The sequence below is a fragment of the Danio rerio genome, chromosome 5 (assembly GCF_049306965.1).
Source record: "Danio rerio strain Tuebingen ecotype United States chromosome 5, GRCz12tu, whole genome shotgun sequence".
NCBI lineage: Eukaryota > Metazoa > Chordata > Actinopteri > Cypriniformes > Danionidae > Danio > Danio rerio.
The window spans coordinates 34,749,789-34,769,611 of record NC_133180.1 but is presented as its reverse complement, the minus strand read 5'-3'; the positions used below and the strand labels follow the sequence as shown (position 1 = coordinate 34,769,611).

At 34.3% G+C, this 19,823-nt stretch overlaps 1 protein-coding gene across 18 annotated transcripts in view; it reads left to right on the top strand.

The window, feature by feature from the left end:
• fibcd1b (fibrinogen C domain containing 1b) overlaps positions 1-19,823 on the top strand; it is a 288,498-nt gene that overhangs the window by 191,676 nt on the left and 76,999 nt on the right. For all 18 annotated transcript variants that reach the window (XM_073950807.1, XM_073950806.1, XM_073950805.1 and 15 more), the window contains 3 exons: positions 3,977-4,456; positions 14,491-14,650; positions 18,065-18,201. In XM_073950807.1, the coding sequence (XP_073806908.1) occupies positions 3,980-4,456; positions 14,491-14,650; positions 18,065-18,201 (774 nt within the window). In that variant the 5' untranslated portion in view covers positions 3,977-3,979. The remainder of the gene's footprint in view (positions 1-3,976; positions 4,457-14,490; positions 14,651-18,064; positions 18,202-19,823) is intronic.

The window sequence follows — 19,823 nt, the reverse complement described above, 5'->3', positions numbered from 1 at the left end:
TTCTAAGAATAAAATATTACTGTGTTCTTTGGATTGTGAAGATATTATATTGTCATTCTGGCAATATAATGAGTGGCATAAAATGGTTATATAATGACAACAATATAGTTTATCGCAATGTATTTTCATGTCAATATATTGTACAACAAACAATAAAAATACTGCAGTTTCCACAAAATGCTAAGCAATTTCTTGATTTTAACACAAATATATTACATTTTTATGTTTGTATTTATGTATATTTAAAATTCCATTTTTCTTTTATTATTTAAAAATAATATATGCCCAGTGTGTCTTGTTGTATTGTCTGTATCACATTATATTCTCCAAATAATATATTCCTGTATTAAAATAATGTGAATTTATATTTTAATTTAACAATGCAGTTACATGATCACAGTTAGATGTAGTTTATGGTACTTTTTAAAATATTAATGTTCTGTTTTCTAGGCATGGGCCGGTAAAAGACGCTATGATAACTTTGGATAAAAATATCACAGTTTTACGGTATTGTGTACGGTACTCCTCTAAAATATGTTCTTTTTAAATGTGTGGATAAAATCTAAAACTTTGCCCTTTGAATGCAATGTATTTTATTTTGAGAAACAAGTGTTTTGGAGCAGTAAACATGTCAGGCTGAATAATTCAAATCAATCATTGACTTTTGCTCTCTTCATTAGTTTCAAAAACACAGATTTATTTACAATTTAAAATGGTATGTTTGGATATCTTTACTGCTGGAAATACTGTTGTCTTAAAAATCAAACAACAACAAAAATACTTAAAAAAAAAAAAAACCTTACATATACATATAGGAATGGTATAGCAGAAAGCGTTGTCGGTTTTTAAACATTGACTTCTATACCTTGACTGGTATACCTTGAAAACGGATATCATCCCATGCCTACTGTTTTCTAAACCCTGTTGTTTGGAAAGCACAGTTGAGAGAATACCAAAGCCATATACAGAACCATTGATAGAAGTAATTGTGTGAAGAATAGACTAAGGTTTATAAGATAATTGTCAGTGTGGTTGGATCCTGTTCAATTCATGCCACAAGCATCATATCTTGTGTTCATACTGTACATGTTCCGCTGGCCTTCAGAGATGGAGAAGAAAGGATATCTAGTCTCTCTGTTTAAACTGTTCACTGAAGTGCTTCCCTGAAATCTTTTTTATTTTCCCTGTGTTGATCGTAAAAGCCAAATCGTAAAGCAAGCCATTAACCACCCATCAGCATGGGCCAATGCCAGCATGGCTTTTTGCATATTTATGAACAGGAAGGCTTGGGTTGGGAGGAAGAAAAACATATGTATACACACTTATTCAGAGAATTATATTTTACATGCACAAACACGAATAGACTTCAACTGCACACACATTTGGATGGTAGTCAAATGTTGTTTAATTTTTTTCCTATTAACAGGAGCATCAGAGATGGAGAGCTGAGTTTATTAACTGCACAACATGGGTAATGGAGTGAATGGATAATATATACTGACACTACACACTCTCAAACACCACAGCATTGTGTCTGTGGGTGGGTTTTAAGACCCAGTTTTCTGGTGAAGAACATATTATAACCAGATATATAGTTTCAATCTTAAAGGGATAATTCACCTAAAATGAAAATGTAGTCATTTATTCACCCTGCATCTTTTCCAGTGCTGGTATGTGGTTTTTTGGACCCCAAGTGAATTATATAAATTATTTAAAAAATAATAATTTCAATGCAGAAATCTATGCTTATAGTTTTCCTGTTTGAATCAGAGTGAACTGCAACACTAGTAAAGTGCCTGTGAATTTGCAGCCATGGCAGAATTTTAGTTAAATAATACATGATATTAGTTATATTATAATTAATAATATACTTTGGTTAGTTTGTCACCAAATCCTCTTGAATTCCCTTCAAACATTGAATATTTATGACATGTGTCACAGTATTTAATGCAGTTTTTTTTGGTAGTGTCAAGCTACTTTATAAGGTGATTTACTGTTTTATAATCTAGTAGACCCCAGCGCTTATGTGCTAACTTTTTATTGTAACGTCCGTGATTATTTGTATACTAGTTAAATATATATATTTTTAATAGGGGTTTCAAAACTAATTGTTTCTTATATATTGTGCATATACTCATGTGCATTATGTTGCGGTAGAATACTATGGTGAGGATGGCAAGAGCGAGTAATTAAAACGCAGAAACACACAAGTGCACAATTCACTGTGTGTGTTTGGTGGACAGTCATTTAGTAACACTGAAGTTACAGCAGAAGCTCTGATTTTACTGCTATGTAGTAAAGAATAATTGAAAAGCGAAATGAAAAATAAAAGAAGACTCCATCTCTCTCTTTCTCTCTCTCTCTCTCTCTCTCACACACACACACACACACACACACACACACACACACACACACACACACACACAATGCAAATCCAGCCAAATCCAATTAGTTGGTAAACAAAGCAAGTCTCTCATAATTTATTTACTAAAAGACAGAAAATATTACTTTACTCACTGTATTGTAAATAAATCAAAGAAACTTCGTTTTATAAATATTATTATGGAAATTAATATAAAAACCGAATAAATATATATACATATTTGCACACATTTACACAAGTAAATAAATTAACTCAGTGATGGAAATCTGCGGATTTCCAGTGCATTAGAACCAATCACAGCCCTTTCTGTTGAGCATGTGACCAATCATTGGCGTTTACTTGCTCGACAATGCTCAAAAAGCAAGCAGGATAATATTTACGTTTGTTTAAATAGTCAAAAAGGGTGTTTTCTTTGAACAGGTAAAATTTAAGGTACAGTTCCTATGTCTGACTGTTAAGATTGTATTACAAAAAAAAATGTATTTAAAAAATTATAAATTTTAATGCAATAATTCTTGTGCTGAGAAGTAAAATCTAATTTTTTCTATGGAAAGATCATGACAGCAGGTGACCAAAATTCAATATTTAGCCAGGGTCTAAGGACAACATTATTTTGACGTCCAATAGTGTTGTCAAATTACGCTGATATTTGGTTGATTTTAGGTTGTGTTGGAAAGTGATCAAAATCCAATGTCTAATAGATGTCATAGTGGTAACTTCCACACAACGTCAAGGTGTAACCTGATTAGACGTTGATATTTGTTTGATTTTAGGTTGGACATTGGGCATTGAGGTTGGCCTGATATTGGGTTCTGACATCAACCTGATTTTCATTTTCAAACAAAATCCAACGTCCCCATGATGTTGGGGAACGATGAAGTACAACGTCAATGTCAATGCGTCATGCTGACGTCCTGTGCCTGCAGGGATCATTGTAATCTAATTCCACCTTAAGACAAAAATAACAGTAATAATAAATGAATACAGTGTGGTTGAAAAAAAACGGACTCAACCTTTATCTCAGTATTTCTGGGATCATTTAGATGTTTCAAATTAACATAATAATTTTGTGTGCTTGAAAAGACTGATGTTGTTTTGTAACTATGTCTAAACTGCTTGTTGCGTGTCAACAGCAGCAGAAATGCAGATCTGAATGTCTGCAGTAATCAAACTTGTCAAAGGTTAAACAGACATAGCCAAACTGTTGTCACGCAGGAGTAAGATTGTGTGGGTGTTTGGATCGAGTTTGTGAACTTTTAATGATTAATCATGCAGCTCTATAAGCTGATCAATATATACAGAGAAGAGCTGAAATCCAATGGTTGTTTGTTTCCAAGAAAAAGAGCAACTGTGTCAATAAGCATGAATATTGTTTGATGATTGAGATGAGTCTCTTGGTTTAGTTGTGAAAGGAATGGAGGATGGGGAACACCTTCCTCTCTCCTTTGTCTTTCCTGCAGATGCATCCTACTGCAGTATTATCCCCGACGGGCTTTAAAAAGCACTTTCTGTTCTGCAGAAATGGTAATGACGATTATGATGTTATGATGGCTTTAACTCTTTTGGTCTCTCTGTGTTTTTCTCTGTCTGCAGAGGATGAGTTGTAGCTATCTGCTATGTACCATCTTGCTCTTCGTGGCCGTTCTGCTCGCAGTCACAGTGACAGGAACCATTCTTCTTATGAACCACTACCAGGCTCCCCCTATGTCGGACGGCCCGCCCCATATTAGCACCAATCAGGACGAAGCCAATGCACTGGTGACAGTCGAGAGGGGTGATGGATCACGCATCAATATCTTCATCGACCCCAACTGTCCTGATTATAACAGTAACTTCCTGCGGCTGGAAGGTGTGCAGACGTCTTTGCTGCACTCGCTCACTGACCACGATACGGATCTCAAGTCTGTCAAAGGTCAGGATCGAGCGCTATTGGTCAACTTGGCAGAGGAAGTTGCTAAGCTGTCTGCTCATGCGGGGCAGCTGAAGATGGACTATGAATCTCTCAGAAGAGGACAAAGCAACCTGGGACAGGACCTGAATACACTGCAGACTGAACAAAGCAGACTTATACAGGTAAGGGTGTGCAGAAATACATGCGTATATACAGTTGAAGTCATAATTATTTGCCCCCCTTTAAATTTTTTTTAAAAAAATATTTTCCAAATGATGTTTAACAGAGCAAGGAAATTTTCACAGTATGTCTTATAATATTTTTTCTTTTTAAGAAAGTCTTATTTGTTTTATTTCAGCTAGAATAAAAGCAATTCTTTTATTTAAAAAAAAAAATACATTTTAGGTCAAAATTATTAGACCCTTTAAGCTATATATTTTTTTCGATATCCTACAGAACAAACCAAATATACAATAACTTGCCTAATTACCCTAATCTGCCTAGTTAACCTAATTAACCTAGTTAAGCCTTCAAATGTTTAAATTGGGGAAACAAATAAACAAGGGGGCTAATAATTCTAACTTCAACTGTATGTGCACACACACTTATATGTGCATTTATGTATGGATATAAACAAAGTTAAGCATGCAATTGTACAAGAATTGTACAAGTTAGATAAACTATTTGTTTAATAAGAATGCGCTACTATTTTGCATAATTGTGGCAACCAAAATAGTTAATAGGGCTGGGAACACTGTAAGAAAGGCAGATGGCAGATTTTGATTGTGCCATGTCTTTGTTGTCAGGTCAATATGTCAGCTGTCTGGACGCTGGTGCGAAATCAACATAGTGCTAAAGTAACAAAACTAATTTCTTATTTATATTTGAACTAATATAGATTCCTAAATACCAAGATAATGCACATGCTGTATAAATATCTGCTATAAATAACTGCTTTTCAATCCGGAGCAAAAATGGGTCTTTAAATAGTGTTGCCAGGTTGGAAGGTTTGAATTTAATTGTCTGGGTAAAAAAAGGCATAGGCAGGTTGACAAAATTGGCGCAGTTTTAAAACGTAAATTTTATATGCAACTTATTTAACAGAATATAACTGTGTGCTCTTACTTCATTCAATTAGCAATGATCAGTAAACAACCTTTCGGCAATAAAGGGTGAAAACAGCTTTAGAAGATTGAAAAAAAATAATGTCTACGAACACAGAGAAAAGGCCGAAAAATTATTAGCATGGCAAATAAAAAAACTGGAGACAGAAAAAGCCAATAATACAATTCAAACACTAAACGGTGAACTAAAATCGAATCAAATCGAATTAAAGATAAGCAGCGCTTTCGTTCTGTTGTTTAAAGAGTGGTATAATCTGACTCAGCACATTACATTGAAGACCAAACCCAGTTTCTTAATGATCTTCAGCTGCCACGTATATAAGAAGATGATAAAAATTATTTTGACCAAATAATAGAAGAAAGTGAATTCTTAATATCCATATCAAACCTAAAGAATGGCAAAACAGCAGGCCCAAATAAATTGGTTGGTCCTTTTAAAGAAATGCATATAGAATCATTTGAAAATGGATATTTACCACCATAAATCTCAGACCAAATGCGAGTCATACAAGGCCAATTTCCCTACTTGACACAGATGCAAAGATCTTCGCAAAAAATTTTGGCATCAATATTAGAAAAATGCTTTCCATCTATAATAGGTATAAACCAAAACGGTTTTAGTAATGACCAGTGAATAGCACAAACCATGGAAGCCCACCCGCAAGAGGAGGTGAAGGAAAGTTGTATCCAACTCTGACTCACCGGATTAATCTGACTCCCCTTCACGTGCACAAGTATCACACAGCGCCTGCAGTTATACTAACAGCGGTTTATCATAACACTTTGATTGATAATTCTTTTCCGCAACTGACAGCAAGAACAAATATAAAATCGTTGTCTGATTGACAAGCAGGTCCTAATTATGTTCAAAAGAATTTAAAACAACAAATGGGACGAATTTATACCCCATTTTGAAAGTAAAACATACTCTAATGTGTTGTGTAATTTACACAACATTAAGTGCAGTGTGTGGGTGAGAGGGTGGCAGTGTTTCAATGTGATCCGGTTTTGCTGTTGTTGTTCTGGCATTGGTTGCTGTATGGTTAATTTACACCAGTTAAAGAAACTAGGTTAATTTCAATTTAAATAAATTAAAATTAAATTAAATATTAATCTAATATCTTGAAATTTTTTTGTGTTTGTGTGGGTTTTGGACAGCTTTTGGGCTGGTGAAAGTCAGCTATATCTGTCAACACTCTTTAAACTAGATTTTTATTTTTATTTTTCTAAAGATTTAAGATACAATTTTACAATAATAAAAAAAACTTGTCTTGTTACAGGTCATCATTTTTAATTACCCTTCACTGGGTCATTGTAAATGGCCCTGCAGTGTGATAAATTAGCTTTTAAAAGTGTAATTAAGTAATCAAATCAGTTCATATGTGGTCATAAAAGCTGCATGTGTTATAATTAAAAGGAAAAAGCTACATGCCACTCACAGTGGTGTATAGCCTGTCTAAACTAAAATTAATTACCCCCTTACTTTGTCTGAAACAGAATTTTTGACACAGCGATAATTATTTTAAAGGTATGTCACAAAAGTTGATGTTGAGATAGCTAAGATAAGACATCTGACATCATGGTTACAATACAGCTTCCACATTCAACTCTGCAGTAGTTTTTGTCAAAGGAGTGAAATTCTGGGAAATGGACAGGATCCAATAATAAATGACGTTTCAAAGAGAATAATGCTGCGTTAACACTTGCTATGTTTCCCTGAGACTGAACCTCATTTCAATTGCTACCCCGCTGCTCTGTTCTCACACTTTATTCTGTTTCAAACCGTGGCTCATTTGCAAAATGCTTTTGTCATCAATTGAGACCCACTGGAAGCTGTTTATCACCATAGCCTGTCGGTTTGAAATCTGAACGTAAGTAATGGAGATAAATGCTCACTGAAATTGTCCCTGCATCAGATGTGTTGTTTCAATCAAGCTATCCATCAGTTTATACTGTATGCCGGATTTACAGTGCACAGAATGCATAAAAGCTGCAAATTACAAATAATAAATAACAAATATACCACCATATTTAAATCCTAAGATGCCACATTTGCATGCTGTATAGAGGTGACATGCAAAAATGTTATGAAATTAGTATTTGACATTTAATATGACATACTATCAGAGCACACTTGGAAAAACTGTAGAAGTAATACTTTTTTGTATGCGATAGCTATTTATTTATTTTATTTGGTTATTAATTCGATTTTTGCTTATTATTTGGTATTTTAACTGTATATTTCTGAAATTTATGTTTCAAATAAGTTGTTTACGAGCGTCATGGTGCCACAATGGGTAGCACGATCACCTCACAGCAAGAAGGATGCTGGTTCAAGCCCCAGCTCAGTTCAAAGCTTGCGTGTTCTCCCCATTTGCTTGAGTTTTCTCTGGGTGCTCCAGCTTCCCCCACAGTCCAAAGACTATAGGTGAACTGAATAAGCTAAATTGGCCATAGTGTATGTGTGAGAAAGTGTGTATGGGTGTTTCCCAGTGTTGGGTTGCAGCTGGAAGGCGTCCGCTGTGTAAAACATATGCTGGATAAGTTGGCTGATTATTCCACTGTGGCGACCCCTTATTTAAAAAGAGACTAAGCCGAAGGAAAATGAAGGAATGTATAGTTTGTTTATTAATTTGGTTTTTGATTATTGGTTTGTTTTTGAACAGTTTTTTATAAAATCTTTGTTTCATATGTGAATATTAATACATTAAGAATTTATATTTTAGATTTAAATCCCGGCTGTTAAGCAATTCTAATTAATGTACATTCATTCATTCATTTTCCTTCGGCTTAGTCTCTATTCATCAGAAGTCGCCACAGCAGATTAAACTGCCATTCTAATTAATAACACATTCTAATTAATTACACAGTACACTCAAAAGTAAATGTAAATCGTAATAATTAAAGCTTTTACTGATTTAGAATTGCTTTAGAAATAAATACAGTTAGACAAATAAAGTTATACAAGGTTAAGGGTGAGTAAATGTGTCATTGAATAACTTGTTTACCAGATTGTTTTAAAACATGAAGTCATTCAGAAATAAAGCGCTATCTAACAATAACTTTTTTGTGCAAAGCTTTCAAAAACAGACAATCTAAAATGTCATAAAATATAAAAATGTGTCTAAAATGTTAGACATTACTATATAAAATTTACACTTTAGGTATTCGGGACAAAGACAACACGTGTGATGCGTTATATTGCTGTTATTATGTGATACAAATCAGAGACAGTCTCATACATGAACAAGAACATAATCAGATGAGATCATAGTTTAAACCAATTTTGTTAACACTTTATAATGACTACACACTATAAATCATTTATTAAGGAATAGCAAATGAACTTATTATGTGTTAAGCATTAACTCTACATTAAAAGACGTTAGGAAGCAGTTTTTAACTGCAACCACAATTGCTGTACTCTTCACTTAATGTGTAACCCACCGGTTCTACTGCACCCAACCCGGTCTTTGCTGGGATCGAACCGGCGATTCTTTGTTTGGGAGTTGGTTGCCCTAACAAAGAGACTAAAAGCCATGGCCTCTAGCGTCTGTCACTAGAACACCTTTAGAGGTCAGAGTGATGTTTACCTTCATAGCTCTTCACTAGCTGGCCTCTGTTACAATTGTATTTTTATACTTTGTTAATTATTATTTTTTATTCCTAAATGAAGTATTGCATTATTTACGAACCAGTTATTTAAGAATAGTTGGTGCTATTTTAAGATCATTCACAATGCGTAAGTAAATGATTAATATTCAAATTGACATTCATATTTCTTATTATTCAGGCATATATTATTGGTTACTATATATGCTAAAAAATGCTTTTTTTAAGTCAACTTCATCCAGTTTTGTGACCTACTCTATAATGAGGACTATTTATGCTTTATAAATCCCTTATAAATGACAATTAAAGGCTCAGTTACATTCTACAGAGGAAAAAAATAAATAAATGACTTTATTAATTTCTATTCATTTGAAAATACACAAATAAAACTATTAAATGAAAAATAAACCTATGAAATTTCATGTAAAATAAAATACAGTACAGTTTAAACTTCGCTAAATAACATTAAAATTTTTCATCATACTATATTGTTAAATTATTATATTGTTGTTGTTTTATCCAATTTTATTTCATTGTATTTATTGCTAATTGTATTTTGACACCCCTGTTATTCGGCAATGTTTAAAGTTTACAGTACTTTATTAATAATTTTTTTAGATAAGATTGCAAACAATTATTGTTTCAATTGATATTGAGCCCTTAAATGTAATTTATAAGGGATTTACAAAGCATAAATAGTCCTCACTTTAGATAAGGTCAGACAACTGTATGAAGTTGACTTAATAAAGCATTTATTAACATACATAGTAACTATTACTATTGCCTGAATAATAAAATACATAAAGGCTGATTTGAATTGTTTATTAATCATTTACTAACTCATTCTCAATGATTCTAAAAGCCACCAACTACTCTTAAATACAAATGGTTTGTAAATAATGGAATTCGGAATTTAGTAGTGAACAATTAATAAGTAATAAAGTATGAAAATACAACTATAAGCACATTAAAATGTGCTTATAAGTCAAGAATACAGCATCTGTATCTGTGTTTATTAACTGCTTACTAACATCTATTAATGTAGAGTTAATGGTTAACAAATAACGAATGAACTATTTGCTAATGCTAAATAAATGATTCATATTGTTAAGTTATTCTAAAGTGTGATCCAAAGTTTACTTTAGAACGTTAAATTATTAAATGTTTACTCCATTATGACAATGGCAAAGTATAAAAATGCACCTTTTCATTAACATGAAGTTATAAAGGCTGAGCTTTATATTGTGTTTAAGCCTTTTGCAGCATTGTGTCTTCTCGACACTTGCTGTTCTGCGAGTAGAATTTACTTTGTGTAAGACACCTTTATTTGCTTCCATGCGATTGTTTATTTTCAATATATTGTAATTTCCATGTCCCGCATGCCTCTTTATAGGTAGGATTTTCTGCTGCTCCAGGGCATTTTATGAGTGTGCTGGCTTCCACACTGGCTTCGTCTATCCCATATTGTGCTCCGACTGCATTATGCATGTTTCTAGTGTTATAGTTGCATACATTGTGTTCTTGCCAGCTGAGGACAGAAAATGCTGATAAAAGGACATTGATACACTAGATGGCAACGGCTGTATCCTCTATAGAGTTCAGTTTCAGGGTTGGGGAACAGCAGATGCCGTCTGTTTTCCTGTGTTAAGTGAATTACCAACGAGTTAAAGCCTGACTTTAATCTGAATTACGAAGACTTAAGGTTTAGGATTAACACCATCTCTCTCTAACCACTAGCTACTGACAAGCTCCTACACACCAAATCTGTCAAAGAAACACACACACACAAACACATGCACACACGTGGACAAACACACACAGCAGGCAGGAGTGAAAGAGAGTTGTTTATCACTACCAAACACCTGTGCGACAGAAAAAAAGTGTTAGCAAAATCCCCACTGAATAGAAAATAATCCTCCGTTTTCTGATGACTTTTAGAGCGCAATGGTGACCTGTGTTTGTGTGTGCGCAAGTGTGTCTGAGGCGTCTTTCTGTTTCATACTCTATTTTTCTTTATTTTGGTTTAACTTTGATACAGTTTGAATGAATAGTTGGATTTGTGAAATATGGAAAGGAGCACAGAGAGCAACACTGAGCACAGGCTTGAACCGCAACCTAAGAGTGAAGACGAAGAGGCAGGGCTATGCCGTTACTGTAGAAACCATTTAAAAATGTCATCCCCGAATTCATCAGACCTTATTAATTAAGAGCACTTATACCTGTAATTATCTCCCTTTGCCAGAAAAATGAAACACAGACAGTTCCCTTGTCACAGCTTAAACTTCATTCTGTGTTAAAACTGTAATGCCAGTTTAATGTCTAATTTGTGGTGAAGCAAGCTCTGAGGTAAGATTACAGGTCACACACGATGGCATTTTAGCACATTTGCTCCATGAAGCGGCAAGAAGTGTACACACAAACCGTATACTCTTCCTCCCGCTCAAACCTTCAAGAGTAAATGCCATCACCTATAAAAGTGAGAAATAGTGGCGAGCAATGAAAGCGTTGAGCTCTGTGTGAATCTGTTTTTAGTTCGAGTGGCATTTTAGCTTCAGCGCCTGTTCCGTTTACACCCTGCCATTAAAGAAAGTAATTCTGCGCTGTCAATCATCTCAGTCTTACAACCATCTCACTGATATAACCCTGAAAAATCCCTCAAGCTAAAGGTTACCTCCTATAGGCGTTACACTGACAGTGCGCTAGCATGTGTGTCTGTTTGTGTCATGTGTTAGTACTTTAGGTGTCAAATCAACCATGATCTGAGGGGTTCAGTGCGTTAATAGTCAAGGGTCCCAGAGAATGTCTTTCAGTGTGGTTTAGTGTATTAGTAATGGGAATGTCTGTTTCCCAGTCTCTTGAAAGGAAGCAAAACCTGTGAATTCACAAGACTGAAGTAGATTTTTGGTTAATGTTTGCATTCATTAAGAGGCCAAATCGGCCAGGTAGACTATTAGGTATATAAGTAGGGAACTTTTAATAACTTTGACATTTTATGTATTTCTTATAAATGTGAGCAATTATACCATTCAAAAGATTCAAAAGTTTTTTTTATTTATTTATTTACTACCATTTTTATTTACCAAGGATGCATAAAATTAATCAAATACATTAAATAACATTAAAAAAAACAGCAGAACAGATTGTATTAAAATTGTTGATAAAAATAACATTGGAAAAAATAAATGTTTTTTGAGCAGCAAATCAATGTACACTACCTGACAAAAGACTTGTCGCCTATCTAAGTTTTAGAAACAACAAATAATAACTTGACTCCTAGATCACTTGATATCAAAAGTGGCTTATATGAAGGCAAAGGCCTCTAAATTGTGTTTATTTTACAAAATAAAATATGATCATGGCTTAATTTTCAATTATTTAATTAGGACTGTAAGGTCTGACTGCTTAGACGAAAGTCTTGTCGCTTAACAGAAATAATGTACAGTATAGAATATAAAGTCTTGGTGCGGTGGAAAAATAATTAATATTGTGTCTGACTGCCATGAGCTTGGAGGACTGCATCCATACATTACATCTCTGCAATGATTCAAATAACTTATTAATAAAGTCATCTTGAATGGCAAAAGAAGCGTTCTTGCAGGACTCCCAAAGTTCATCAAGATTCTTGGGATTCATCTTCATTGCTTTCTCCTTCATCTTACCCCAAACATGCTCAATAATGTTTATGTCTGGTGACCGGGCTGGCAAATCCTGGAGCACCTTGACCTTCTTTGACCTTCTTTGCTTTTAGGACTTTTGATGTGGAGGTTGAAGTATGAGAAGGAGCGGTCTCCTGCTGAAGAATTTGCCCTTTTCTGTGGTTTGTAATGTAATGGGCAGCACAAATGTCTTGATACCTCAGGCTGTTGATGTTGCCATCCACTCTGCAGATCTCTCGCACACCCCCATACTGAATGTAACCCCAAACCATGATTTTTCCTTCACCAAACTTGACTGATTTCTTTTAGAATCTCGGGCCCATGCAGGTTCCAATAGATCTTCTTCAGTATTTGTGAAGATTGTAATGCAGGAAAAATCTACCTTCTGCCACTTTTTCAAATGATCAACTAGAAGTCAAGTTATTATTTATTGCTCTAACAACTGAGATCGACTACCAAACTTTTGTCAAATAGTGTATTATAATACTTTCTGAAAGATTTAAAAGTAATGATGCTAAAAAACAAAATCATCAGTGTAACGTTTTACTGTATTTTCAACAATAACTGAGTTATAACAACAATAAAAAATATATAATAATGTAATATAATATAATATAATATAATATAATATAATATAATATAATATAATATAATATAATATAATATAATATAATATAATATAATATAATATGATATATAGTACCAGTATATAAGGTACCAGTATTGATCTTTTATGCACAAACATGGGTCATCTGTAAAAAAGTACCCATATTAAGATTTCACAAATTCAAAAGCTTATATAAACCTTCTGATTGATACTAGTCTCATTCCTTTTAAATTCTGCAAAAACTTTCCATGGACAGAGAGGGCAAAGCTTGTGTGATTTGTTATAGTTTCGTAATTCATTTTCAGAGCTTATCCATTACAGCACATATAGACAGTGTGTGTCCTGCTCAAATGCAGGTGTCCTTTAAAGATCACTGTATAGGGCACGTTGTTGAGCTGCAGGCGAGGCGAGTACAGAACACTCATTCATTATGTTGAATGTGCCTCACAACCACTGACACAGGCGCGGGAACACACAGTGTTTCCCATCTAAAATGGGTCACATCTCTGTAGTTTATGGGGAAAGACAGCCATAGGTAAGTCGGTGTGTGTTACTTATTTCTTGGTAGACAAGCAATAGTAGGTTCAGCTCACTGCCTCAAGCAGAAAATCACGCCGTAAATCTGGCACAAAGACCTTTACAGCTCTATTGCATGTCAAGCATTTGAGTTGCAATGACAGCTGGCCTTATGGAACCTGTCTCCCAGACTGATTTTGCCTTCTCATGGGCTACAACAGTTTTTCATTTACACTGGACAATGAGCAGTTCGCTTCAATGGTTCAGAGCCTTCTATATGTCCAGGATATAAACCTATAGTGTTCCCATAAGTTAAAGCCATCAAACACAGATCTGCACTTGGCACTGGAATTGTTTCTGTTGTGCTGCAGAGCTATAATTGAACATTCTGCTGTCCAAGGCACTAAACTGAATCTCATCGAGAAAACTCTGTGTTGTCCACAGTGGTTGATATATTTTTGGGCAATGGAGCCTAACATAGACTTATTCTGAAATACTAAACAGTTCTTGTAATGTGATCAGTGGCAAACCAGACCTGTATGACTTATTTTTCTTGTACATTTTGTGTTCTGTAGAAGGACAAATTCATGTACAGTATATAAAACGCTAATGATCAATTGTGCGAGTCTGATTTTATTTCTAATGTCTGTTCTGTTCAGTTCGTTCTGTTTCATGTAAGAGTTTTTCTTTGTGTATTTCAGCTGTTATCCGAGAGCCAGATTAACATGGTGAAGGTTGTCAACTCTGTGAGTGATGCTCTGAACGCCATGCAGAAAGAAACAGGAGGCTTGAAGGCCAGGGTGAAGGCTGACCTGCAGAGGGCGCCAGTCAGAGGAGTGCGCCTTAAAGGATGTGCTAATGGTAGGAAATCTGTACTGCCTATACATCTTACTTATTTAACAGTTTTAAGGTTTTATCTCAGTCCACTGGGCATTTTTCTACACTATACTACCAATAGAATGGTTTAAGGCTGTTAAGATGTTTTTTTATATTACTACATTATAAATGTTCTTCCCCAAAAACATTTATTAATTGGGTGATTAAAATACAGTGAAAAGTGTCAAATTGTTAACTGTTATTATATTATAGATTTTATTAATATATGCGTGTATGCAAGTAAGTACAGTATGTATGTATCAATGCAGTTATTTATTTATTTATTTATTTATTCATTTATTTATTTTTTATTTGTTTATTTATTTATATACAGTGCTCAGCATAGTTGAGTTCACCCCATTTTGAAAACAAATATTTTTATCCATTTCTCAGTGAATATAGGCAATGTAATTTGGTGAATGTAAACAAAAAAAAATAAATAGATATATTTATTAAAACAATATTTTAGTCATATTTAGAAATTGAAAGATTAATACAATTAAATTCAAGCAATATATTAGGAAACAATTACAACCAACAAAATTTCAACAAATTTTTTTTTTTTTTTTTTTTTTGCTTCTCTTGATTTTTCCTCTTATTTAAATTAGTATTTAATCTTTTTTGGGTATACTAGTTTTTGTGTGTATTATATATACTTATCATAGAAACAAAACTATACAATAAATATAAACAATTTTGTTACATACAGTGCTCAGCATATTTGAGTAGACCCCGTTTTGAAAATGAATATCCATTTCTCAGTGAATATGGGAAATATTGGTGCATTTGAACAAAGCAGATTTATTAAACAGATATATTTATTAAAATAGTATTTTGGTCACAGAACATCCTTAGAAACTGAAAGATAATACATTTAAATTCTTGCTAAAAATTGCAAGAAAAAAAATTAACTACAACAGTTCAACAGGGCGACGCAGTGGTGCATTAGGTAGTGCTGTCGCCTCACAGCAAGAAGGTCGCTTGGCTCGGCTTAGTTGGTGTTTCTGTGTGGAGTTTGCATGTTCTCCCTGCGTTCGCGTGGGTTTCCTCCGGGTGCTCCGGTTTCCCCCACAGTCCAAAGACATGCGGTACAGGTGAATTGGGTAGGCTAAATTGTCCGTAGTGTATGAGTGTGTGTATGAATAAGTGTGTGGATGTTTCCCAGAGATGGGTTGCGGCTGGAAAGGGATCCGCTGTGTAAAAACGTGCTGGATAAATTGGTGGTTTATTCCGCTGTGGCGACCCCTGATTAATAAAGGGACTAAGGCGACAAGAAAATGATTGAATTAATGAATGAACATTTCAGCAAAATTGTATATATTTATTGTTTCTCTTGTTTTCACTATTTTTGACATTTTTATTTAATATTTTTTTAACATAAATTTTGGTGTACTCATTTTTTAACCATTATTGTAAGTTATTTTGTTATATAAGTTCCAGATTTGGCTTCAGTACTGACTAATCTAATGTATATGTGCAAATATAATATTGAAAAGCTTTCTATTAAAAATATGAATTTAAAAGATAGATTTGTGAGGGGTGTACTTATATATGCTGAATTGTAGCGTATTGTATGTTTAAAATTGGAACTTTCAGTAGTTATTACCAGAGAAACATGATTCCTCAGATTTTTTTAAAGAGAGTTGTATTGTGCAGCTTAAATTGTTGTGTTGTAATGTGCAGCTTAATAATGTTTTTTAAATATTCTGTTTTTTTATTATTTCATGAACAGGAAGTTCCAGACACATTTCCTGGAACTATTAAAGTGTCCAGTGAATGCATTTTTTATGTTTCCCATTCCTTCAAGCATGCCTGATTTCACCTCATTGGGTCAATATTCGGCTAACTGACATATTTTTCTTCTTAGAATTATTTTTTAAATATTTAATTTTGATTCAGTCTGTTTTGCAAATTCTTTCTTACACATTGAATGGTTTTTCAGTGACTTTTTCTGAGACTCCTTAAGTCCCCAAGAACCAAAAGCTATGATCGTTATTTTTTTATTGTGACGCAGTTCCTTAAGAAACTTTTAAATGAGCAAACCGTAGGCGTAGCTTGTTTTTTCTACTGCAGGCAAAATGGATGGGGTAAAGTAGGCATTTAATTCAGAAAGATCAGGAAAGGGGTTGTAGGAAAGTTAGAACAGTATAGAAAAGTTTGGTTCTTCAAACAAGTTTGCAAATTTTAGAGATTAAAATGTCTGATCTGAGATCGCTGCGTGTGTTGTGAAGGACAGATCCATCGATCCTCAAAGTCATTTTTAAGTTTTGAAGAATGAAATGATCCTGGATCGTGTCCAATTGTCAATAACCAAATCCAGCTAATTGAATAATCCACGTACAAAGAACGGACCACTGCTCACCATTTCCGTTTGTTGTCAAAACTGACAGTTGGAATAGCGTAGTTAAGTATGTTAGCCACGCCCATTGCCTCGGTATTGCTTAATCTGATAATCTTATAGGACAAACCATATTTTCTTCTTAAAGACATGCACAAATGAGTTGTTGACCACAAAACTGGCCATATGAGCTAACGAAATCATGTAGTTTGTTCTGATTCTTTGCAACTCGGGAAATTATCATTTTTACTTTTCTCCATTTGACCTTACAGCTCAGGAAAGCTGCTAGTGGAAGGGTTGAATTCAGAGCAGCATCACAGCATACTGCTATAACTAGCAGCTTTATAATGATTAGGCACATGACATATTTCGCTCAGGTGCTTGTCTTTATCAGCTCCGTTGTCCCATGAGGAAAGATTCATATTCAAATCAGGTAGCCTGACATCACCGGCTCAGAATCACAAGCACTTTGGTTTCTGATGAGAGGCGTTCTGATCCTCCTCCCACTGTTGACTCATTGGTTCTCAATCCGAAGAACATCAGACAATTTCACGGAAAACTGTGTTTAAAAAAAGCACATAACTGTTGTCTTCTTTTTGTGCCCCCGCTGATCTGAATTCTCATTAGATATGTCGCTGGAAGCTGAAGGAAAGTGTCTGTGCTTAAATTGTGTTCTCAGGAGGCCTAATGTGTCTGAAAGCATTTTACCACTTTACTTTTATAGCCCTGATGTGTCTGCAGGATCCACAGGTGTGGCTCGTAATGAACTCCTGAATGGAGCAGACACTTGTATGCAAGCGTGTGCCAGTGAACGGAAAAGTGTTTTCTATAATCAGGAAAAAGGATCGCTCTTTTGGGAACAGAGACCAGTAAACTGAGAAGCACCAGCTGCCTTGGAAAAACTGGCACAAAATCATGTTAGCTAACCTAGAGCTATATTCCTTTGGTCATTAAATCAGCCTTGGCCTAGTTTAGTTATTTGCACATCTGCATCCTTTTGGTGATCTAGTCTTTGTGTTTTTTGTTTTTAACTCTTTCCCTGTCTTTTTTGTTTTTTCAAGGCTCTCGTCCGCGAGACTGCAGTGATATATATGCTAGTGGTCAGAGGGAAGATGGCATCTACTCTGTTTTTCCCACTCATTACCCTGCCGGCTTTCAGGTCTACTGTGATATGAGCACAGATGGAGGTGGCTGGACGGTGAGTCACATGAACACTTGCATATTTGCTAGTGTAAGTTTGTTGTAATTTGTAGCTTCTGATGCATTATTCAGTTTTATTGGTGGTAGACCACCTCAAGTGAGCCTTTTATATATATATATATATATTTACTATAATATGTGAAGGAATGGCTTCTGCAAAAAAAGAGATTCTTATGTCATTTGATGAACAATCTGAATATTGAGAGTATCTGAATACATGAGAGGGACATTGTGACATATTAGCCCCTTTCACACAGTGAATCTGTTTTGTTTAAATGCACCAAAATCCATTGCCTATATTCACTGGGAAATGGATAAAAAATATTCATTTTCAAAATTTAGTGTACTCAATTATGTTGAGCACTGAATATAAAATTTGCAGTTATTTTTTCTTAAACCAGTTTTTCATGTGCCTCACTTCACAGCACAAATGATAGACTTAAAGTAGGCCTTACTGACCGCTATTTTAATTTATTTAATGTAGTATATATAATTTTGTATGGTTGTATTATGTGTTTTTTCAGCACCATAGAAATGCCACTTAAGCTGGATGGATGGGTGAGCAGAGACTGGTGGCAGCTAGTTATATTTAACAGGGTTCTGCAATGTGGAGTTGAGGGAACGTTTCAGAAAGTCTACTATAAAACTTTCAGTATAAAACTGCACTTTCTACTATAAAACTGCACTATAAAACAACTGTTCAAAAGTTGTTTATCATTTAATTTATTGATTTGTTCCAGTGATTTTAAAGATGAATTTTCAGCTTCATTACTTCAGTCTTTACATAATCCTTCATAAATCACTCTAATATTAATTATTATTAATAATAATATTATTAATATTATTATTAACGGTAATAGTAATAAAAGCAATAGACTAGAGTAATAATTTAATTAGAAAGTACATACAATAAGAAAACAATTTATTATATTATTTACAATTTTAATAAATATTTAACAATTTTATATATTTTTTTCATTTCATAAATGCCGCCTTGATGAAAAGAATGATTTTCTTTAAAACAAAACATGAAAAAAAACTGACCCCAAACTTTTGACTGGTAGTGTATGTGTGACTTTTGGGTCACCGAATGAGTCCAGGAGAGTTTTCCTTTCATGCACTAGAGCAGGAAATACTTTAAATCACTTCACACAGATGGCACAAATACCTCTGCCCTCATGCACACATACACTGTGCAGCACGGAAATAAGGTATTTAGGGTGTTTACATGCCTGAATACTTACCTTTGTTAATATGATTATGCTTACTGCGATTATTAACTTAATCACATTATTTAGATCAAATTAGTGCATTTTATTTAAAGGTAAAGTTTAATCTCAATATTGCTAAAATCCCATTCTAATCGCATTAAGATGGTCCACGTAAACATCCTCATTTTCTTGGATAGGCAGTTAATTGATTAAAAGAGTCCGAACCTCCTCCTGGAAAGCACAAATACAAAACCTCATATACACTTGCAGTCTTGTCCAACAACAAATTTAAAGAGGTTAAAAAGAATGAATATTCTAATCATTTAGGTCAGGGGTGTCCAAACCCTCTCCCAAGGGCCACTGTCCTGCAGATTTAGCTGCAACCTTTCTCAGCACACCTGGCTGGATG